The sequence below is a fragment of the Molothrus aeneus genome, chromosome 6, assembly GCF_037042795.1.
Source record: "Molothrus aeneus isolate 106 chromosome 6, BPBGC_Maene_1.0, whole genome shotgun sequence".
Taxonomy (NCBI): Eukaryota; Metazoa; Chordata; class Aves; order Passeriformes; family Icteridae; genus Molothrus; species Molothrus aeneus.
Window position 1 is genome coordinate 25728265 of NC_089651.1, and position 24250 is coordinate 25752514.

The 24250-nt window shown below is 48.3% G+C and overlaps 1 protein-coding gene across 1 annotated transcript; it reads left to right on the forward strand.

The window, feature by feature from the left end:
• The first annotated feature begins 779 nt into the window (after positions 1-779).
• On the forward strand, positions 780-23443 carry LOC136558199 (transmembrane protein 151B-like). Its single transcript, XM_066552518.1, has 2 exons — positions 780-972; positions 20135-23443. Exons 1-2 carry the CDS (start codon positions 883-885, stop codon positions 21563-21565), a joined length of 1521 nt encoding a protein of 506 aa, XP_066408615.1. The 5' UTR covers positions 780-882; the 3' UTR covers positions 21566-23443.
• Positions 23444-24250: the final 807 nt, after the last annotated feature.

Sequence of the window (24250 nt, forward strand, 5' to 3'; positions counted from 1 at the left end):
CAGAGGAGAGGCTCAGGCCGCAAGGAGGATGGATGCAGGAGCAGCTGGGTGCATCCATTTCTACTGCCAGTACTCCTCCGAGAATAAGGAGATGAAGGAGGGCAGCAGGGCCGGCTGCGGGGTGCGGGGGGCAGCCCCAGAGCTCCGTCCCGACAGCGCTGCCCTCTGTTCCCGGTGCGCAGGTCCACCGACAAGGGAGGGGAGTGGGGCATCGTCGGGCTGCTCCGTGAGGGAGCGCTTCCGCGGAGCTGCCTTCCTCCTCCTCCTCCTCCTCCTGCCCCTTCTGCTGCTGCTGCCGGGCCGCGTCCCGCCGCCAGCACGGGCGAACTCCGGGCGCTGGGGAAAAGCGGGAGAAGTGGCCGAGGCTGAGCTGCGGGCGGCGGAGGCGTGAAGATGCGCTGAGGGGGGGGTGGCCGCCGGCGGGGGCGCACCGGGGCGGGCGGGGCGCACCCGGGGATGGGGAGCGAAGCTCACCCTGAGAAGAAGACAAGAGAGGGCACCCCGGAAGGGTAGGGGTTGCGAGGTCGTATCCCGGGAAGAGAGCATACCCGGCAGCTCCCAGACGCCCGCAGAAGCGCGCCGGGAGCCGCCGGGCAGTCGCCTGCCCACCTGGGGGGGCCGGGAGCGGCCGGGGCACCCCCCCCCCCCCCCCCCCACTCCGCCTCGTCTTTCTCTCCTCCCCTCCGCCGCCTCCTTCCCTCCCTCCCTGCCCGCCTGCCTGGGATGGTGGAGGGAGTCGGGAGCACCCGGCAGGGCGGCCCTGGGCGCGAGGGGCGGCTCGCCCCAGCCCGGCCACGGCGCGGGGCGCGGTCCGCGGGGGGCTGCGCCGTCTCGGGGTCCCACAGCCCCCGCCGCCGCCGCAGCTGCCGGTGATGGCCAAGGATGTTCTCGGAGGGGGAAGCCGAGGCGGCTGCTGAGAGCGGGCCGGGCAGCACCCCCGCGCCGGGGGCCGCCGCCGCCGAGCGGGAGGAGGTGAGCGGCGGCGGGGGCGTCCGCCCCGGGCCGGGCCGGGCCGGGGAGACTGGAAGGGCAAAGGCAGCCCCGCCGGGGGCACGGGGTGCAGGGCGGTGTGGGGTGTGGGGAGCCGCGGCGGAGGAGGGTGCCCCGGCTGGGGGTGTTTGCGATGCGGGGAGAACGGAGGAGCGCAGCCACAGCCCGCCCGGGTACCTGCAGCAGCCGCGGTGCGCTGCGGTGCTGCCCCGCCGCGCCCTGCAGCGCCGGGGCCGCCGGCGGGACCCCCGCGGCCGCCGCTTGCGGGCTTTACCGACGGGGCCCCGGCACCCAGCCCTGCGCCGGCTGCCGGGCTCGGGGCGGCGGCTGGGCCAGCGGCTCTGCACCGGAACGATGCAGCGGGGGCGAAAGGGGGCCTGCCCAGTGGAAGTTTGGCCAAATGAGCCCCTTGGGGCTTGGCCTAGGAGAGCCTACCTCTTCCCTGGGACTGGTGAAATGGTCAAGGAGACTGCAGCTCTGCGAGGCACTGGTGGAGGTGGCCGGAGGGGCACAAGGAGCGTGAGAACGGGCTTGCAGCCTGGAGCTCTGTGGGTTTCAGGTGTTTGGGGGCAAAGGAGGACGTCATGCCTCTCCTCTTCCCTTGGGGCCTAGGCACTCCTGTTGCCTAAATTGCAACAGAAATCACTGGAGAAAATATAACGTAATGTTTCTTCAGATCATCTGTGAAGCACTTACTGTGGCCTTGCACATCATAGAAAGGGAATAATGGATGTGTCTGAGTGTTGACACAGAATCCTGAGCCACGAGGTATTGGCCAGACAGAACTGCAGGCTGTGTGACAGTAGGTGACAATGTGTGTGTGCTATCCTGCACACCTGGGACAGCAAGCTGTCCTGTTTTAGAAATACCTGGGATTTTCTTCTATGCTTAATGTAGCCTTTGCTTCCAACAGTTTTGACAGGTCTGCCATTTACGTCATATAATCCATGTGCAGTTCATGGAAATGAGTGAACTTTCTTCATAATATGGAGTTAAATATGAATGTACATGCTCCTAGGAATGCAGAGAGCAGCCTTGAAACAGAGAAGAGAAAATTGAAAACAGAAGTGAAAGCAGCCCTGGAACATTGCTATGTGCAGTTAGTCTGCTTAAAGCTTTTGTTAGCAGGTCCCATGGCTCATCAACAGTCACATAATCCTGTAGTCAAAATCCAGTAGCCTCAACAAAGCCTATGTGAAGCTGCAGGGTACTTAGCTGAAAACCAAACAGCAGTTGAAACTACCTATAATTGAAGATTGGCTTTGCAGCTCAGGTTGAAAAAACTGTCATTCATGGGTGAATATTAGGGTTTTCTCCTGTTTGATTGCTTTTTAAACATCTGCGACACAGTTCACTGTGAAGAGCTGTGGCTGGATCCAGGATACAGCTAGTGTTCTAGCAGAAGAGCACACCAATATAATTAGAGCCCTGCAGATGATCAATAGATCTTTAATGCTGGAAGGGATTTTTTAATTTTTTTTGGTCTAGGACCAGGAGCTACTGAAGGCTTTCCAATGTATTAAGTCCGTCATAAAAACATCTAAGCCATGTGTAGAAAGAAAGCACTTGATCTCTCTGCTAAGCACTATCTGTATCTTCCTTCTTTCATCCTCTTCTCAGTTCTTCTTCTGTTCCAACACAAACATTTGCACATTTGAGTCTATATCTCAAACGCCTGTGATGTCTTAACACTGCAATCCTACAATGTTGGTGTTTCCTCATGCCTTCCCCTTCACCATGTAAATAGTCCTTTTGCACCTGGGCCTGCAATTGCATGTCAATACCAATACCCTGTATTGGTATTGGTATTAAATGGGCATTTCATGGGCTCCTCTTTTAAGCTGTCTCATTTATGGATTTCACTTCAATCAAATGCATGGACTTAAATGGTAACAACGACTGAAATTTGCCTTTATTGGGTATTAAATCAATACTACCCTGAGCTAGTAACAGAGAATGTGTCTGAAGTCTAAGTTCTTATTTTTGAATGAAGGACATGCAAAGGTGCAGCTGCAGAGCAGGAAGGAGAGCAGCAGTTCAGTTACCTGCCTCTGCCCTTGTCCTCTTGTGCCAAGGACCACATGGGTTTCCTGCTGACTTTGCTGAATGTCAGAGCAAACCCTCAGATTACCTGACGGTGTTCTGATTTGGCTTTTTTTCTAATGAAACATTAGTTGCTTGAGCTGAACGACCTGGAACAGATGTGCTTTTGTTATTAGTGTGGGATTCTACAGTTCTACAAACTCTTCCGAAGAGGAATCAAGATTTTTTGGGGGAGAATATGCAAAGGATTCCTTTTTCCAAATGTTTCAGCAGTTATTGCTGAAGATTGATTCTCTGGAGATACTTGCCTTTGCTTTCCTTTCTGAAATAGTAGAACCTGCTGCTCTGTACTGCCCTGGTTAAATAGTAGAGTGACTGCTTTTCTTGTTACTGTGACAGCCTGTACCCACACCGAAGAGTTGATAGTGACTTCTTAATTTCTGCCAATTTATAACTCAGTTGGGAAATGGTCTTAAAAATTAAAATCTTTAAAACTTAGTTGGAAATCAAGAGGGCTTTTTTCAGGAAAACAAAGCTGGTGAGCAGAAACATCATTTTTTGTTTCCAAAGCCAAGTAATCACTGAAGAAAGGTGAAAGCAACAGCCACTTGACATTTTGAAATATGTATTTGTCTTGTTTGTACTGGCAAAGTCAAACAGCAGTTGTCCATGCCTGTTTTTATCTTCTCTTCTATATTTAAAAACTTATATTGGGTATGACATAATGTAATCAGTTAAGCTATTTAAATAAAAGGGAAAACCTCATGGGTCAGTGTTCCTGAAACCCACGGTCATTGGCTTTCTGATGGATATTTTACAGAAAAGAGGGGCCACTTAAAACTGCCTCATTTTCCTCGTGTTGCCATTGCAAAACACAACAGGGGCTAATTTGTAAAGTGCTACTTGTGGTCACAACAATGCCAAAGGGGTACTATGAGTTAAGAAACCATACATAGTGCTTGTGTGCAGGCGACAGTTTTACAGGCTTTCAGGTCAAAAGGGTAGCTGGGACCTTTGCTCTTCAGTATGCCCCTGGAGAGACACCTTCTGCTTGGGGCATTGACTCCATTTAGTTATCCAGCTTTTTTATCCTTTTCCCCCAACATTTCTTTTATTTGTCAAGGCTTATTTTATGGCATTGAAAACACCAGGCATACAGCCCTTACTAACGGACCAGTTAGCTTTAAATTGTCCCCATCTAGTTGTACCCAGGTGGATGAGAAGGTAAGCTGCTGAGACATTGTTGGCATCAATCTCCAGAGAGGGGCTATTTCCTCGTAAACCTCCCCCTTCAAAAGCTGCCCAGGGCACTCACATGGCAGACACTGTCCAGAGAAGGTAGGAAATGAGTGAGACAGGATTCCTAGGAAAACTCTCATTCTTCTCCTCAGATCTTCCAAAACTCATGCAAAAACCTGCTCAGCTGGTTTCAATCCCCTGAATGATAGGTGCTGGTTAGCCTTGTGGAAGGCTGTCACCATCCCAAGTGAGTATGACTGACCAAACAGTTATCTTTTTAAGGCTCAGTGCATGAGATTCCCCCTCTTGAATGAAAGTCAAATAGGACAGACCCCTCTCTTCCCTTCCTGCCCTTGGTCTGTTCAGCAGACATAAATCAAAGAGTGCTCCTCATTCCTTTTTCCAAATTAGTTCCCTCATAGAGACAAAGGGAAAAGTCCAACAGGAGTGGCAGTCTTTTTCATGATCCTGCAGTTTCAGGCAGTATTTGCATTGCAGATTCTGTCATAAGAAAATCCAAGCTGAGCCATTGCATCTTTTTACTGCTTTTGTTCTTTTTGTTGTCCCACTTTATCTTCTGATCACATGTCTGTTCTTGGTGCCTTGGAGTTGGCTGTCTTCTCTGCACTTCACATGAGAAACTGTCAAGGGTTTTTAAAAAATTAATAGGAAATACCAAATTAATGTGTCTGAGCTCTGAAGGGCAGCCTGGTCTCCAGTTGTATGGGCCACTACAGGCAGAGTCTACTGCTTCTTGCCACCGTGGCTGAGCATGAAGTGAATTGCTCCTTCAGGCTGACTTTTCCAACCCCTCCAGCAGGGGAATTTTCTCAGTGAAGCGCTGGACTGTAGCAACTGTGGAGCTTGTAGGGTTCTGCTGCTGGAGGGTTACAAGGACAATGTAGGCAAATGGCTGTTAAATGTGTAGATGTCACATCATGGGGAAGGACAAGACTTGATGACTTGGTGGTAGCTCCCCTTCAGACTTGGTTTCTAATGCTGTTCGTTTAGGTGGACAGACAGTCACTTGATACTGGTAGAAAAGCAATGCGTCTGCACACTTTTTGGAAGCCCCAAATACTCTTCTTGTTCTCCCTTACTTAATTCAGAGACCCAAGAGGATGATCTTCCCCAAGAAGGGAAGTGTGGATACCAAGGATGCTTTGCAATCAGTGCAAGCCATTGCAAAAGTGAGGTGGGAGGTATCTTCTTCCTGGGAATGCAGCACTTTACTTCTTTTCATCTGTTTCTACAGCTTGGAATAAAATGGCTCAGATCATGGCCAGCGAGCAGGGACTTTGTGGAAACAGAGAGTAAAAGGACTAAAGTATCCCCAGGTAATCCCCAGTGAGTAGGGCTTGTTTCTCCATGTGTCCTAACACATTGTCATGAATTGACACCAAAAGTAATGGCTGCTGAGCTGTCACCAGCACTGTAAGGCCCTTCAGTTGTTACAGTGACACTGTTGTGACACAGCAGATGAGGCTGTGTCTGAGTTTTCACAAGTTCTACTTTTTGGATAAAGTATGGTTGAGTAGTTAATTAGTTTTTAAGTTCTAATAATGGAAAATGTAGTTCACTTTCAGACTCCAATCATTCATTGTGCTCCTCAGAGCTTAAGACCTGTAAAGTTAAAAATAGCACATAGTGAAACTTTTCGAGGTCACAGTTGCTGTAACAGTTCTGTTAACTCCCCAAAACTCTGATGGGGCATCTTCATTTCAGCAGCACTCTGCAGGGGAACCAGCCCTGTGTTATAGCGGGGACGCTGCTGCAGTGGAGCTGGACAGGTCTCTGCCAGCAGCACCACACCGGGGGGACAGGGCTTGAGGCTGCCTTTGACAGGCACCCATGCCAGCTCCTCCCTGAGCACTGTCTGCTCTGCCCACAGCACCTCTGCCCTGCAGTAAAAGCAAGGCAGAAAAGTGCCTGAAACAGGCATGACAGATGACGAGTGGGAAGGACGGACGAGCCCGGCTGCGCGTGGCACAGGAGGCTGGCAGCCTTCCCAGTGTGGAGTTCAGGTTGTGGAGCAGTGTCTGATGTAGCTGGCAGCCTCTCTCAAGGTGCCACACATGCCACTGGGAGAGGATGAGGGGGCTCACACCCCCTGAAATGTGTGAACTTTTGGCCTCTGTGGTTTTACATCAGGTGTATAATGAACAGAGAATCCCAACTCACAGTGCTGTTCCCATAGAGATGAGGTGTTGCAAATCCCAGTTCAGTATTCAACCACCAGAGGCCTTGTTCAGGAAAGATTGGTAGGACTGGGCCTCAGAGAAGATGGGCTGGAAACAGCCAGCAGCTGGTGAGAGCCGGGCCTGGAAAGGTAGGAGCTGACAGCAAAGGACAAGGAGCAGTCATGGAGGGTTCCACTCCTGGCAGGGAAACCAAGGGTAGGTAATTGAGGTGACTGGCAATGAGGAGTCTGAATAACATGACCTTACCAGGGAAGAGAGTGGGATCAGTCAGAGACTTCTGCAGGTCATGGCTTTGGGAGAGAAGTGATTTGTGGTGATGGATTTATGGCTGGAAGCCTTCTTCATACTTGTGTGATTGATTGCCCTTAGGAGCTGGCCCAAGAGTTGTGGAGCACAACACACCCACAGGAACAAGCTCTGCCATCTCCTCCACCCTGCAATGAGCAGAGGGAGCTCAGAGCACCGTGGAGGCTGGGGTGGTAGCATCTGCCAGTAGAGTCCTGCCAGCATTAGGGTCCCTCTAAACACCAAAAATAAAGAGAACAGCTCCCTCATGGCTTCCTAGAGGTGAGGTGGCCAGGCAGAAGGGCCAGTACCTGGTAGAAGAGGAGTGTAGTGAGGGCATGTGCTGAAAGGGTGGGAATGACAGTCTGTCTTCAGGCCTGAAGTGTTCCATGGTTCTCTGCAGGGGACTGCCTGTCAGCAGGCCAGGACAAGGAGCTAAACCCTCTGCTTCCCACCAGCTGCTACTCAGAGTGACACGGTGAAACAACTCGCATGCAGATAATGTACCTTCCTGGAGTGTGCTGCTGCAATGCTCATGTGAAATCACTTTATAAGTGCTATTTTTTCACTGTCTTCAGGAGGTGTAAGAAGGTGTGCTGACAGCATGCCATAGGTCAAAGTCAAAGCAAGAAATAAAAGCCAGGTGTCCTGGCTCTCAGGACCTCTTTTAACCATTAGGTTTTTAAATGAATTTTCAGTGAAGTTTTCTCCCACTGTGCTGTCACATATTGCTGCAGAATGTGTCACAGAGAAGCAAGAAGGAGGGAGAATTATATTTATAATGAAAACTTGTTTCTCCCAGGGAAGCATTAGCTGCTGGGATACTTCCTTATCTAAACTGGAGCACCATTATAAAAACCTGACACACTGAGGTCACAGCTGTGTTCAGCAAGGTGCAGAGATGGGGAAACACTCCCCAAACCTGACAGAGCAGCTGAAGGCTGAGTAGTGGCTGGGTGTTATTGCAGGGATGCTCAGCTCATCAGCATGAGGGACCTGGCATGGCTGCAGCCTGAGCTGCAGCAGCCCAGTACTGTGGGGCTGGCACTGCCTCTGCTGAGCTGTGGCTGAAGGGCTCTGGCTGGGAAGTCACACAGGGAAGGCTGGAAGTTGACAGTTCAAATTACAGAGCCATGTTGTTCTGGTTTAGCTAGATAAAAGGATGACCTTACAAATAAGTGAGGATAAAAATAAAACACCATGATTCTGGGCAAACCTTCATTCACAGATCCCTTTGAAAGACTAACCCAGACTTCACAGGAGCTCAGATCAGTCCTGGATCATATTTCTCCGGAGAACTTGAGAGCTGTTTCTATATCCTTCATTTAAATCTCAAGGTGTTCCTTTAGACTGAGCAAGGATTAAAAGGGATTCATAATAATCAACTGTTTTCCTCATTTATGACAGAGGCATTCAATGAATAAGCTGCAAACTAGAGAACTGGTGTGGAACTAACACTTCTCTGGCTTCTTCCTCACAAGGATTACTTTACTGGCTCTCTGCTTTTTCCCTCAGGGAAACTGGTCCATAGCTGTTGCCCAGCTTGGCTTCGGATCAGTCTCTTGCTTCCCTATGTTGAGGCTGAGGGAAGGTTGGGCAGGACACAAGACCTGTGGCAGTGGTGAGAACACTAAGGCACAGAACATGTTCCTCAAGGATGAGGAGAGCACCATGACCCTAGGAACCTGGGAGCAAGAAGGAACGAGCTTCTGTACACCACTGGACTGTGGCACTAAGATCCCCAGCTGCAGGCTGATGGTGTGCACAGCACAGGAGAACACACCTCTGCTGGGGCACAGCCAGCCTCCTCTGCCTGCTTGCTCCTCTCTCACCCCTGAGGAGCTGCAACTCCTGTGTAAAGGTGGGAGTAAAGCAAGCATTACAGGATTCCTGTTGAACCCAGATGAGACTTCGTCAAGCACAGAGGCTGGCAGATAGCTACTCTCCCCTTCTCCCATCCCTGTCGTCCCCATCCCTCAAGGGCTGAAGCAGTGGGAGCTAGTTCCACTGTCCCTTCCGTTTTCCCTTGGCTGGTGTCAATTTTCCCTTTATCTCAGCAAAGCCACTGAGTGGACACCGGTGCACCAGTCAGCAAGCTGCACCTGGCTGATCCCTGGGGCCATGGTGCTTTTGTGCTGCTGGCAGCATGCCAGGGGTGCAGGGAGCTGGGTCTGGCTTTCACAGGCTGGAGCACACTGCTGAGGATCTCTCCATTCTGCAGCCACAGGATGAATAGATGGGTGGATGCTGTCATCAGCCCTTTTTTAGCATGTCCCTGCAGTGTAGGAACAGGGGCAAGGGCACCTGCCTGGGCACCTCTGTGCAGCCTGGCTGGCTGTAGAAGGGGAGAGAAGGGGCTGCCTAGGCATGAGGCAGGCTGCAAAATACCCAGTGACACAGCCAGCTATGGCTCATGTCATTCACTTGGCCTTACTACTCCAACAGTGGCTGGGAACTGCATCCCAGGAGCTTTCTTGTGTTGTGTGATGTTTTTATCAGTTAACTGATAAGCGTTGAGGCAAGCCATTTAGTTATACCTGTGAAATTTACCCTGTGTCTACTGGAAACCACCAATATTCAAGGCAGGGGAGTAGGCAATATGAGCTAAGTACAATGGGTTCTTAAAGCGTGGAAAAAAGAACTGTTCTTGCTCTGAGGCAGCTTGAATCCCAGCTTTCCTTTCCTGATGAACTCATACCCAGCATTGGCATTACTGGGAAAAATCCTCTGCCTTCAAATATGTTTTTTTAATTGATACAGAGTCAAAAGCCAGTGGCAGCAACATCAGCAATTTGGGGGGGGAAAGCAGTAATTTTGTTAGTGCAGCATTTTGGTGATCTTGTAAAAAGCTGCCACAAAAATAGCCCTGATTTCTATTTTGTAAATCGTGATCATTTGGTTGCTAGGATTCCTTGGCACTGAAGATGCAACTGCACAGTTTTCTTTAGAGCAGAGTGAGGAAGCATCACTTATGGATGTGTTAAGGGCCAAATTCTTCATGACAATCACATATGCACCCTTGTATTGTGCTGAGTGGCTTTCCCATCCTGCTGTAATAAGCAGCATATATGTTGACAGGGATCCAAATGGCTTCTCTTTCTTGGATTTCCTTTATTTCTGCCTGAAGAACTCAGATGTATCCTGCAGGACCTAATCCTGAATCTGACATTTTACAGTACTGTAGAATCCTTCTGTCCTGACCTCTGCTTTCCTCCCCTTCAGGTGCTGGCTTGAATTTATGAGGATGATTAGTGTGTGAAAGAGCAGACTGTCTTTGTATGGTATTTCAGGGGCATCCTAGCATCTGAAATTCAGGTGGATCAGCAAGATTTGTGTCTTTTCATAGTTCTGACTTGTCCTGCAATAGGCTCTGCTGCAGAAAGGATTTAACGCTACCATTTTGTGCACCTGCCTACCCTGAGGTGTTCCCCCTGACAGCTCCCTTGATGGAAGGAGGAGATTATGTCTCCACAGGGATTTAAATCATGAGAAACCAGACAATGCCTGCTCACCACAGGAGGGCACTTGCCAACGCCTGAGCCAGTGACGCTACAAACACGTGGAGTGTATGATGCAGGTTCTTATTTTCAAACCTAGTAACAGCATTTCTGCTGCACACTGACATCATGGCCCTGCCTGCAGGAACTTCTTATTCTCACAGGAGTTTCATGGCAGACGAGCAAATAAATGTGCAGCAACCAATCTATGTGTTCAAGGGCTGGAGGGAGATCATCTTTGATGCAAAATGGATTTTTTTTTGTTTCCTTCTATCCCTTGTACTTCCCTTTCCGTGCTACTGGCTCAGCAGGAGCTGGGGGTAATGGGCTTCTTACCGTTCAAGATGGATGGCAGGAGGCGTTTTGTTTCAGGCTCCCCAGGAGGGGATTGATGAGATGGCTGTTGTAATATCTCCCTTTCTCCTTACCAGGCCTGATTACTGATACCCCATGTGGTGCCAGGATTTGGTCACATGGTGGAGGAGCGCTTCTACCCACCATTACACCAGGGTCTGGGTTAGCACAGGCTGTTGGGCTCCTTCTCACTGTACTAATGAGCATCTGACCTGGGAGTTCATTTAGCCCTGGAAAACAGTGAGAGGTTGCACTTCTCCTGCAATTGTCATCTCCCTGGTCACCCCAGACTTCTTAGGCTGGTTTTTCACTAGGATCAGTTAAGGAGCTGGAAGAAGATAGCTGCACGCACACCTCTTGTGGCTGCTTGGGGACAGTGGATAGAAATCTCCTTGTTCTTGCATCATCCCTGTCCACTGCAGAAGTGGTGAAGCCCTTCTCAGCACCAGAGGCTGGTCCTGGTGTAAGGGCTCTCCTCAGTTTTGATTAATAGCACAGCCTAGGGCTTGTCTAGCAAGGACTCAGTGGTCCTCTCTGTGGTGTATCCTGCTATCAGGAGGTGGAACATACTCCCCTGCCCTGTCTTGACCAAGATTGAGGAGTCTGTCATAGTTAGAGACAAAATTCTGCTTTCATCCAGACTCTGGTCACCACCTGCCAGAGTGTATGGCTTGTGGTTATTGATTACTCTTACCCTCTCAAGTATCTCATTGGGATATATTAATTACAAGCATAAATCCACAGGGCCAAATTCAGTTATGACTGATGTTCATTTATCCACCATTTTTCTTCTTTCTTAGCTGATTTTATCTCTTTTTTCTCAGTCCTCTGTCAGTGTTTCCCCCATTCCTTTTCCCCCATGGTCAGGAAGATTATTCTTTCTAAATAAGAGGAAAAAAATACAAGATTAACTCTTTGCTTACATGAGTAATCAAAAGATGTGGGGTTGTTTTGTTGTTGAAAACAACCAAGTCACCTTGTAGCCCCAAAGCCAGGTTTTGGCAGAGAGCAGGAGCATGCTGTGATGCCACATCCTGCTGAGACACAGCTGCAGCATCAGCCCTGCAGTATGCTTTCACCTCTGTGGAAATCCCTGGTTCAATTTAGCACAGCCTTATCCTTCCAGGCTGTGGGGAGGAGAGAGGGGCATAGATCTGTTTTTGGAGAAGTTCCCAGCAATGGAAAGGCAGCCATTCAGGATTATCTGCTTTCCATGGATGAGCTGGGGGAACTGCTGGCTCAGAGCATGCTTTGGTGCTGTCAGGCTCAGTGCTGCCTCCATTAATCTTCACCCAGGTCCTTTCTCTGGGGGTGATTCCCTCCTGCCCAGGCTGACTGGTCTCTATCCTCACCTGCCAGCACCCTCCTCCTGCCTCAGTGGCACTGGCATTTGGAGCATGTCCTGGCTATCCTTTTCCCTCTTTCACTTCTTCCCACCTTCCGTGTTTCCCCCTCATTTCTCTAATTCCATTCAGGCCACGTCTTTGCTACCCTCTGTTTTCTCTCATTCTTTCATTTTAGACATGATAGCATTTTCCTTCAGCAAATTTGCAGCTCTTGAGGTCAGCCACCAAGGACAAACGCATGTGGGATTTAAAAGAACAGGAAATGCTTTTGACATGATTTCCCCAAAGGAGAATTTTAATGCTTTTGAAATTGGGGAACACAGCTACCTGTCTGTGAACCAGGCACAGACAGTCAAGTTTGGCCCCAAACTGTCCACAAAACAAACAGAATAAACTCATGCTGCGACAGCATATTTTCTGCTTATACAGCTCATGCTGGAGCTTTCAAGGAGACTGAAGAATAAAGTCTGACAGAAGAGGAAAAAGTCCTTTTGTCAATAAACACATATGAAGAAATAGCAGGGATAAGTCAAAATTATAGATCAAATGTTTAAAGAATGTGACTCCAAGATAATCTGGCATATTTCCTTTAGACATCACAGGCTATTTCTTCCCCTTCTATTGATGTCAATTTGGCAACTTTCAGTTCAAATTTATTGTGCTGGTCGAAATCAGCAGGGGAAAAAAAAACCAAGGGTTTTTTCAGTGTCACTGTAACCATTTGCATGCCATGAGCACTAATGAGGCAGCTAGAACAGGAGATGCTTCAAGCCCACACTGCTACACAGCTGCTTCTGGAGTAAAATTCAGCTACTGCTGAAGGTCACACATAGCAATCTAGGTGATAATGTGCTCTACTGAAGCTTTGGGAGGTTCTCTTAGTAGTGTATGCAGAGCTGTTCATGGAATTGTTCCTGGCAGTGAACACTGGAAATGTGAGGAGCACCTCAGTGTCCACATAATGCTTACAGCCTTGTTTTTGTGATTGCCACTTAGCTTTGTGAAAACAGTTGTCTTGTATAAGTTAATGGGGTATTTAGCTATTAGACTGGCAGAGTTCTGCAGGAATAATTACCAGATTTGACACTATTCACTGGAATTAGGCATAAAACCACTGCTGGTAGCATTTACAGTTGGCACAAACATGAGCAGGCAGGTCTATAATGATGAGATAAGCACAATTCTGTTTAGAGATCTCCTTAATTTGATAATTTAGTTACTCAATCCAAAGCCAAATCTGAAGTTACACATCTCAGGGTGGAGAGTACAGCCAAACTTTCAGCTGTCCTAAAAGAGTGACTCAAAAAATACCTGGGAGCCAAGTGAGTGAGAGGTTGAGCATGAACTCCTGGGATGTTGCTGGGCAGAAATATCTTAATGCAACAGTAAAGAAGACAGTAAAAAGGGGGAATGAGTGGGAGTGGAAGGTGATTTTATTTCTTGGTATGATGCCAGTGAAATAAGTGCTGAAGTCCTGTATTTACTTGCAAGGTACAGACTTAAGAAGGATCTCAAGGTGAAGAGAGAGCAGAGCTGAAGAGAGAGCAGAGTACTAGAAAGAGGTAGAGCAGTGAAGTGAAGGACTTGAAGACTTTGGCTCCTTTAAATTGTCAAAAAGAAAGCTGAGAGATGTCATAATTAGAATGGAGAAGTCTCTTCTGGGTGAGAAGGCAGTCATATAAAAAAAGTCTTTCATCACTTGGAGAATGGGCATCCTCCTGCCATGAATGGGGCCTGAAGCCAGACAAAATTACAAAGGCAATAGAAGTTCATCACTAAAACAAATTTCAAAGGGAATGGCAGATTCTTCATTTCTTTTAGGGTATCAGTTGAAACAGAGTTTATTTATGGAAGATGAGCTTTTACCAGCCACTGGTTTCTGGGCTGTCCATAGGATGGCAGAGTGAAATTGCGTTGCCTGTGAGACACAGGAGGTATGAGGAGAAGGCATAGTGAATCCCAGTCTTAAAGTGTACATGTAAATTGTGTTGTAATATAAGCTGAACCTTCCTGACCCACCATAACCTTGCAAAGTTGGTAGGAGAAATTTCTGTGACTACCTGTAAGGGCTGAAGAACTGTCTGGTTGTTTATTCGCTAGTAAGAATCCCTGCCACTTGTGGATGGCTGGTGGCTGAGTCCTGCTCAGTCCACACTTGTATCCAGAGGCCAGGAAAAGCAGCAAGCCAACACTGGCAAAACAGAGGCACCAGAGTTTCAGGTTAGGCATTCAAAAACCTGGGCTAGTGGAATCAGTCTGGGCTTCTTTGAGTGTGGCTCTTCCTCCTCCTGCTAAGTGGGGAGCTCCTTTAGAGGAACAGGAACAGCCAGACCACCTTGGCTTCTGCCTGAGGAATTTCTATGTATCCATTAAGAGAAAGCAGACCTAGAGTCATAAGCACAATTTGCTTTTCCAGAAATGTGTTGTTCTCATTCTTTAGCATCAGTGTTACATTTTGAAGATACCTTTTAAGAAAAAGTCAGGGTTTGAGGGAAAGTAATTTTGTTTTCATTCTTGGCCACCCCCGGTGCAGTCACTTTCAGGCTCAGTTAGGGTGGTTACCAGGTACAACTTACCTACCAGTGTCCTAAATCTGGTCACTTGTCAGGAGTCAGGGGATGGGTTAGAGAGCCAAAACCCTGACCACCAGGCCTTTGCTCCTGGCCACCAGAGCTCACCACGCTCAGCTCCAGATGTTAAGCAGGGGATGTGCCCAGCTGTGCACACCCCCTTGACTCTCTTTCTCCACCTCTTCACTCTAGGCAAGATTAACAGCCCAAATCTGCACTCTCCTATAGCACAGAGCACGTTTGAATGGTTTTAATTATGGTTGCTGCAGCCAGAACCTGACCTGCCTGCTGTTGAGCCAGGAGGAGCTGGGTGGGTATGCCTGTGCAAAGGAGGCTTCACCTCAGCCCTTGCAAACATGCTTTTGATCTTGGGCATCTGCCATCAGAGGGTGCCTTTGAAGGCAATTGCCCTTTCAGCCACTGCCTGGATGTTTTATCATTCGCAAGCTGAGTTTCTTAAAGAAGAAATAATTGAAATGTTGCCAGCCTGGAAACTTCTGTCTCCTACAGGTGTTGGTTGAAATTCCAGTTCTCCATCAACAGTTAGGGATTTCCAGACTGTTTTCCAGTGACTATGGCCACAAATTAAATAGCATCTATCATTTTAGTGTCTCAGAGTACTCTGCACCACCAGAGAGCAAAGAAACCATATAGAGCTTACTGAGTGGTACCCAGCCTTCGCTCTGTCTGAGCTTTCTAGAAATGATGGTCAAAGAAATCAAGCACAGAGCAGCACTGTGGGGCTGACTGACTGCCTGGGGCTAGGGACAGGTCAGGGCAGGCTATCCCTAAGCCTTGTCACTCTCCACAAGGTTCACAACACAGACACCCACAGCCCTCCCCACTCACACCACCTCTCACTCATGGCATTTTCCTCATTCATGCTGACATCTACTAAATAATTTGGAAAATATTTTTGGTTACTGTTTTTAAGTGTGGAAGAGTTAAGTGAATTTTGGCATGTGATTATGGATAGTTTCAGCAAGAGTTACCCAGAGTTTCCAATCCAGTCAGGTGCAATGAGAAGGGAGGCTTCTGAAAGCAGTTCAGTAGCATGCCAGAGAGTAGCAAGATGTTATTAACAGCATGTGTACTTAACACAGCTTGAAATTCATAAACAGTGAAACTGACAGCTCAGCTGTGCTGCTTCATGGCATTCCATTCATAACAGGGGATTTTTACCATTTGTACTGTCATCAGAGTTGGTTGGGACCTTTTGGGTGAAACATTTGATTTGAAAAATCCATTCCTCTTTGCAATATGTGGTTGTGGAATCACAGAACAGTTTGTGTTGCAAGTGACCTTCAAAGCTCCTGTCATTCCCGCCCCCTTCCATGGACAGGGAGATGATGCACTAGACCAGGTTGCTCAAAGCCTGTCCAACCTGGACTTGAACACTTGCAGTGATGGGGCATCCACAACTTCTCTGGGCAACTTGTGCCTCATTTAATTCATTTTTTCATTTTGTCAGGATGTTTCTCAGGTCAATGCTGGAAGCAAAGCTCAAAGAAAAGCCCACCATAAGCAGAAGAGGGAGGACATCTCTCTTGGTTTGGGTTAGAGAACCAAGCCCTTTAGTTATATCTTGCAGACAAAGTGCCTGATAACTGATCCTCCTTCTATTCTACTCTCTGTTTGGTTCTGGCTTTCTGCCAGGCTCTCTGTCTTTTCTTTCTTCGTTTATTTTTTTATGTTTCTCCCTTAAGATTTTCCAGGGGTTATGCTTTTATTCCACATGAAAACAACACAGATGCCACAGTATTCCTCAAAGAATGCAACTCCTGTTTGCTGGCTAGCCCAAGTTATCATGGAAATTATTGGTTTCCTTAAGCATTTATTGTACTCATCCAGAAATACAAGCTTGCCCTGTTTCAATCTGAAACACTATGTACAGAAAGGAGAAAATTCCACACACTACCACAAACATAATTCTTGTAAGAAGGTGGTATGTTAATTAATAAAGTCTGAGAGCCACTGGTTTAACATATTAATGAATTTGTTATGCAGAGAGAGATCAAAAGATATATTTCCTTATTAGATTTTTGAATGTCTGAAGCTTTATTGTAGTTATGTTCTATTTCGTGTCTTTCTTGCAAGTTTCTGATAGTATAATTCTCTTAGATAATTAGTTCAGCAAAGAGAAAGAGAAATAGGGGGTTATAGGCCAGATGAACTTGGTCAGAACTTGAAACAGGCAGGACAGCAGGGGAGGTAGACCCTGGAAGAGAGATCCTTTTATAACTGAGGACCTGCAGAGACTGGGCTTTGCTTAGGAACAACAGCAGGAGCAACACAATGGGTCAGAAAAGCCAGGTGAAAGAACTTGTGTTTTTTACCAGAGGGTTATGAACATGAAGGCCCTGCTGAACTGGACTAGGTGTGTGAATCAGATGTGGCAGTGGCCTCTATGGCTGCATGTATGCACTAATTCAAGGAGGAGAGAAGCTGCCTTTTTTGCAGGCTGCTGTGAGAATAGTGGAGAAAATCTGTCTTGGGCTGATCCAGCCCTTTCAGTGGGTTGAAGAACCATTTTGAAGTGCCTCCAGAGGATGCATACAGAAATGTCATCTTGAACCTGCAAACCTCTGAGCTACTGCCAACCCATCTGGGTGCTGCTCTAGGCCTGGTGGAACCAGAGCTATCTCATCCCCCAAGGGAGACATGGCATCTCATGGAAATGAGCACATTAGGAGGCATTTGCCCACTCTGATATGGCCTCTGATAGCCCTAAGCAGCAGGGCTGGTTGAACCACCCCTTGGGCAGAAGCCAGCCTGTGGGTTTCAGGTTGCACCACAGAGAAGTTGTTAGTCAAAGCAAGTGAGATAAAGGGAAGGTGGGATTCCAGTGCCTTTGGCAAACAGTTATGGCGTGGGACAGCCCTGTTGCCTGGCTGTGCCCAGGGCCAGACTGACAGTGCTTCCAACAAGTCATAGAAAAAAATGGGGTTCCTGGAGCTGCATCGATGACTTAGGCACTCACCTTACATTAAAACTGACTGCTGGGCATTTTTTGGTAGGTCCACTGGCGCTGTTCACTGTGTGAACCATAAGCGTCTTTAAATGAGAGGTACCTGCAGAAGCCTGAATGAGAACACAAATTCATGTCTTGGGATATTGTCCTGCTGTTCCTTCTGCACAGTCTTAGGGCATGGACTAGAGAGATGTCACCTCAGAAAGCCTTCAGGGCAGGAAAAAAAAGGATAGAGCTTTATTACACTTTATATTTTGCATTACTATAGAAGTTGAAAACTCCAGTTTCATGTCAAAAAGAGACAAAGAATAAAAGTCAGTAATTTCCAGTGGGTTTCCTGTGAGTCAGGAGAGCCTGGGGCTCTGACCTGGTCCAGTGTACAGCTGGGGCAGAAGCCTACAATGGGGCAGTAAACACACTGAGACTGAGCAGTGGGCATTTGATGAGAGTTTCAAGATCTGAAACTCTCCGTGACTGCACATAGGCTGCACGTAGAGGATTCACTCCCAAAACTTCTCTAGTTATTTTTTAGCTGAGTTAGGGACTGCCTAAAGCCACCTTGTAGCTTTCCTCTAAGTTTCATGCAAAAGGCTAAGAAAAACAGCCTTATTCTTACCTATACCGAGTTTTTTAACTGTCCTACCTACAGAAGTTATGTACTCTGTAGTTTATAACCCACTGAGCTTCTCTACATCTGTTTTACCTGCTGTTAAGAGAATTCAGAAGCCAGAATAAAGCCCAGAATAATTATACTTTATTCTGACACATGTACAAAACTTTTGGGATAAGAATATAAATTTTTTTACAGATTCCTTCTGGATGCATCAGGAAGAATCAAGGGCCAGATTCTGCCCTAAGTCCCTGCAAGTGTATACTGGTGTAACTTCTTAAAATCAGTAAAATTACTCTGCACTTACGCAGTGTCAGATTAAAAGCTATGAAATCAAAACCAAACCCCATGAAATTTAATTTTGCAGTGTTCACAGCAAGTCATAAACCCTCTTGTGGTTACTTAGGAGTGGTTTTCTGTCTCAGGGGAAAAAAAAAGGAGAGAAGCAGTATTAAATCTGACCCTACGTCCCTGCAAAGTTAGATGCTAATGCTTTCATCTTATTGAGAGGACAGCAAACTCCTCTTTCCAGTGGCACCATGCTATTATTTCCTGAGTTACAAGATTCTGCTTCTTAAATCCCTTGCTGGTTCAAGATCACTTACTGAGTCCTAACCACTGTAGGTCCAAGATAAGCTTTACTTGGGGAGAAATTTGTCTGTGGAGAAAGAAAGAGAAGACATTTCCTGAACCTAGTATCTGTTGGCATCTACAGAGCAGTTTGATGCATTAGAGGTGGGCCCTTGGGAGAAGGAGTAACAGTGTGCTTCTATTTTTGCATGAAATCAGGCTCGGTAGAGGGCATGATGATGCATGAGTATCAGTGTGTATCTGCTTTCTCACTGTCATTTCCTCAGTTAGGCGAGAGGCAGAGGATGGCAGTAACCAAAGGGATGCAAACAGCCCTCCTCATTACCAACTAGGGCAGTGGGGATCTTTCTTCCTGCACTCTCTACAGACAGACAGCTGCTAGCCAGTGGTGTAACTCATGCTGCTGCTGCTCTTTGCAGGGACATGACTCTGTTGGAGCTGCTTGGCTCCGTTTGGCATTTTTCTTTATAGCTGAACATGGCATGACAATGCAGCTGATTCACTGCACCAGGCTGGGGTAAGGACTGCAATTGTGCCCTCTCAGGGGACGAAGTGGGAGTACAGGAGTGTGAACCCGGCTCTGCTCCCAGCCTGACTTTTGGGACTTGAAAGAGGGGGGTGTGCTGTTTTAAATATTCACGCATACACCCTTAGCTTCAGCACTGAAGCTTGCAAGTATTTTAGGTCAGAGCTGGTGTAACCAGCTTGAAGCAATGCTGCATCGTGCAGTAATCTTGACAATTTTTTCAACTAAATGTGCTTGAATCTAGTCATTTTCCTGATGGCTCATCTCCAAGAAAATGGTGTCGATCATTTGGTAGGTTTCAGGGTTGGATGTGAGTCAGCTCTGAGTCAGGCAGCAGCTTTAGCTTCGTGAAGTGCTGGTCCTCCTGTGCTGGCACAACCTGTGGGGCCGCAGCTCTGCGACAGACACTGCTCCTGAGCCTCCCCAACAGCAGCATGTGGGAACTTAAGCATGGGGCACTTGCAAAGCAAAGGGGCAATTCCACAGCCCCACATTTTTGGTTGTTCACTTGCTCATCACTCTTGACCTCTGAAGATGGCAGGGTGTGTAAATGATGCTGGTGGCAGGCAGGGAGAAGGAGATGGGGACCTGTCTTGCTCCCTGCAGAGGTGCCCATCTGACCAGGGTGCGGGCACAGCATGTCACTGCTGCACAAACAACTTCCCTCCCCAGAGCCAGAAAGAAGCAAGGAAAGAGCTTTGACCAGAGCCCTCTGTCCCTAGCAGGGTGTTTCTGTTTATATTGACATTTTTATTAAGTAGGGTGGTGTCCCAGTTCTCAGGGAGTCGAGAGAAAAGCCAGACACAGCCTTGATGGCAAGCAGCCACTGTGTGTGTTGTGCAAAGCAGCGTGACTGACGGGTTCCTCGCTCTCTCTTTGTCTTTTTCTCCCCTTGCACGGTGTGATTGAAGCAACGCCCCGTGAAACAGTCCTTGAGCGCTTGCATGTGCCGAGAGTCCCACTGGAAATGCCTCCTCCTCTCCATCCTCATGTATGGCTGCCTGGGTGCAGTGGCCTGGTGTCAGCTGGCCAGAGTCACCAAGCTCAGCTTTGATAGCTCCTTCAAGGGCAAGTCTATGATCTACCATGACAGCCCGTGCTCGGATGGCTATGTTTATATCCCGCTGGCCTTTCTCTCCATGCTGTACGTGGTGTACCTGGTGGAGTGCTGGCACTGCCACGTCAAGAGGGAGCTGCAGTACAAGGCAGACGTGGACAGTGTGTACGAGTGCATCAACCGCATGCAGCAAGCCACTCCATGCATCTGGTGGAAGGCCATCAGCTACCACTTCGTACGGCGAACCCGGCAGGTGACCCGGTACCGCAACGGCGATGCCTACACCACCACACAGGTCTACCACGAAAGGGTCAACACACACGTGGCTGAAGCTGAGTTTGACTACTCTCACTGTGGATACAAGGACATCTCCAAAGAGCTCCTGGGCTTGGAGAGCTATACAGCCACCAAGCTGAGGTTCACCAAGTGCTTCAGCTTTGCCAACATTGAGTCTGAGAACTCTTACCTGACTCAGAGAGCTCATTTCTTCACAGAGATCGAGGGGCTAGATGACTACATGGAGGTGAGGGAAGGCATGCAGCTCAAAAATGTGGATTTTAAAGAGCTTATGATGGCCTACGGAGACCCGGATCACCTCCCGTGGTACGTGTCCCATTATGCTTTCTGGGTGGCAGCTATCCTGATGATCTCATGGCCGCTCAGGGTACTCATAGAGTATCGGACTGCATATGTCCATTACCACGTGGAGAAGCTGCTGGGCCTGGAGTACACAGCGCCCTTGGCGGCAGAGGAGCCCCTGTACCGGTACCGCATGCCCCGGGACAGCACGCAGGACAGCACCGAGCTGGAGTGGCACATCTGCACCAACCGGCAGCTGATCCCCAGCTACTCGGAGGCCATGCTCATGGACCTGGCCAGCTCCCCGGCCTACAACAGCTACACGGTGTGTCACTACGGCCAAACGGCCCACGGCTGTGAGCGCTGCAACCGCGCCTCCAGCACCTCCTCCATCTTCTCACGCCACGCTTTCCACAGCTGCAGCGGCAACTCCCGCCTCTCCCTCAACACCAGCCGCTTCTCCCTCTGCCGTGTCCATGGCTCCCACAGGACAGGCCTCTGGAGGAGCCGCAGCAGCAGCATTGCAGACCGGGGCTGCCAGGATGAGCAGTGCTGCTCCTACTCCAGCCAGCTGGCTGTCAACGAGAACCCCCCCACCTACCACGATGCTCGATTCTTCCCTGTCCTGATTGTGCACAGGCCGGAGGGGCAGGACAGGCGGCATTTCTACGTCAGGCGTTCCTCCTGCCTAGAAACCTCTCTGTGACAGAACTCTGTGGTCACTTGTCTCCACTGCTCTGGGACAGGGATTGCAGAGGTGACTCCCGTGGGGAGCCTGCAAGTGTCAGTCTCTACAGCAGGTCAGCAGGACAAGTTTCAGCTCTTCCCCCTGCCATTGAAAGAGGACATAGAGACTCTGACCAACACCTAACCTCATTTCCAAGATTTTCTCTCCCTCCACCTGGTCTCCCATGTCTTTCATTCCCCATTCCTCTCACTCTTTCACTCCTCACCCTTCCTCTGCTCCTTGATTTCCTGTCTCTCATCCCATCCTACCCTCATACTTTTCTTTGCATTTCAGTCATAGCATTTGGTTGTTGTGGCTGCTGGAGGATTTTAAATGCTTGTGCTTTGCCAGTACATTTGCCCTCCTGGATGCTTTGTAAGGTAAGAACCTTAGATAAAGCAAGGCACAAGGCACACAGCCAGCCAGAGTCAAGCCAGGAGAATTCAGATCTGCAGGTGCTGAGTCACCTCCTGCAAACCCCAAACGAGGTGCTTTTTTAAAAATTTTATTTTCCCTAGTCTTTTTTTCCTCTTCTTTTGTCATTCCTTCTGTCCTTTATTCATGCTCTTCTCCTCTCTCTTTATACTCATCTTCCATTTTTTTCAGTTCTCTCACTTCTTCTTTACAGTTTTTCTGGGGTTTTGCCAGTGAGGATATCTTTCAGGGTGTAATTATCTTCCATTGGGCAAAAGTAAGGTTTTCATGACACAAATGTCACTGACTGCTCACAGAGCCACAAATGAAGCCCTTGAGAAGTGCTGAGGACTTTCTTTCAGGAGCAGTGATGTACACCGATATCGCAAAATGCCCTTTACTCACACTGCCCTGCCTGGTCTGCAGCAGAGACGCTGCTGCATTTCCAGCTGTAGTTTACCTTGTCCAGCTCCACCCCTGATAGCAATCAGCGAGAGCCATAATGTAGATTAGTGCCCTGTTAATGCCACTATTTTTAGGACAGTAGGCCTGGTTTGTGGTTGTTTCATTCCTTCGACTTGAGTGCAGCAGCACAGGCTTGACAAGGGGAGAGGGGCTGGAGAGAGAAAGGTAAATATGGTATTAACCCTCCCACTGAGAGTCTGGAGCTGTTAGGAAGCTCTTCCACCCACAGTGTCTATTACAGCAGTTGTAGGACTGCCTACATTACCTTTCAGCTCTCTGTGTGCCCTGAGGAGGGCTTTTGGTCTGCAGCCCACTTCACCTTCCCAGGCGAGATGTGGTGCCACCCCAGCCCCAGGCAGAGAGCACAGCTGAGAGCCAGCCCCACTGGCCACTCCTGCTGGGGCTCCAAGTTCTTCCTGCAAGGCTTCCCCTGGAGCAGGTGTAGCACCTTCCAGAACTAGTGCCAGCCTCTCCAAATCCTCAAGGTGTCTGGTCCTGACAGAGTGTGCCACCGCACTCTGGGCTGTGGGCTCTGCCCCCCTGCCTGGCCCCCTCTGAGCCGGGGGCTGGTCTGAGAACCCCTGAGGACCGACCAGGCACCTCGCACCTGCCTGACCTCCGTCCCACAAGGGATGGTTGTATGCCGAGCAAGCTCCATACCCCTTGTCACATGGCTGGTGGAGATTATTATCCACTCTGACTCACAGGAGAATGCAATACGATTGCAATATATAGGTCACTTTCAAAACCAGTGTTGTCTCACCCTACCTTACAAGTAGGTAAGAAACTGAGCCCCCAGAGGGGCTGGCAACAAGTGCTTCCTCCCAAGTCCATTTTGTGTGTATCAACATGTAATATGAAATTTGTAAAGTCATATTGATATGTGTAGATTATATGTAACTCTGCATACTTATATGGTGATTTCTTACGGCATTGACTGTTGCACCATGTTAAATACATTTTGGTTTTGTTTGATGACTCTGTTTTGATGTGCTGTGTTTATTTCAACTCCAGAAATGGAAACATTGGCAATACCTGGTTAACCTGCTGCAAATGACGGCACCATCAGAAAGGTTTTTAAAATTCTTATGAGTTGATCTTTTTTAATGTAAATACTTCATGTGTGATTTATGTGACATTTTCATTCTGACAGCTTGGCATTTATCACAAAAGACAGATAACACATATGATGTGTTAGTTTATCACTTCTAAAAAAAAATAACCATCCCAGACATGTGGAGGAACAATGTTTGGGCTTGGGGTGATGATAATGATTGAGCTGGGGCCAAACTGGATAACCTTGAAACTTAGAGAAAAATCCAAATTTAGATCCACCAATTTCCACCTAGTTTCCCTCATCTATACCATGCCACCTGCCACACCCAGGCAGAGCTGGGAGAGTTTGGGAACCAGGAAAGGATCAGGCCAGAACTCAAAGCTCAGACTCATACCTGATATCCTGGTATTCTGAAGACAAAGTAAATGCAGGTCTTTAATTTGTATTCACATGGAAAGTTAAAACCATCACATACGAAAGATGTAAGAGCTGGATGAGGCTGAAACAGAGAGGCTGGAATATTTCAACACAGTTGCTTGCTGAAGAAGGTGGTTGAGAGGAAGACAAGAAAGGAGAAGGGAGGAGATGGTAGAATAATATAAATTCAAAGAGAACAGAGTTCAGCTGTATCTAAGAGAATTCCCAAATGAGCAGCATAACTCAGTTATGCCCAGACAGAGGCAGGATGAGTTTCAGCCTTCTTGTGAGCTGCTGTTGCTGCTGCAGCC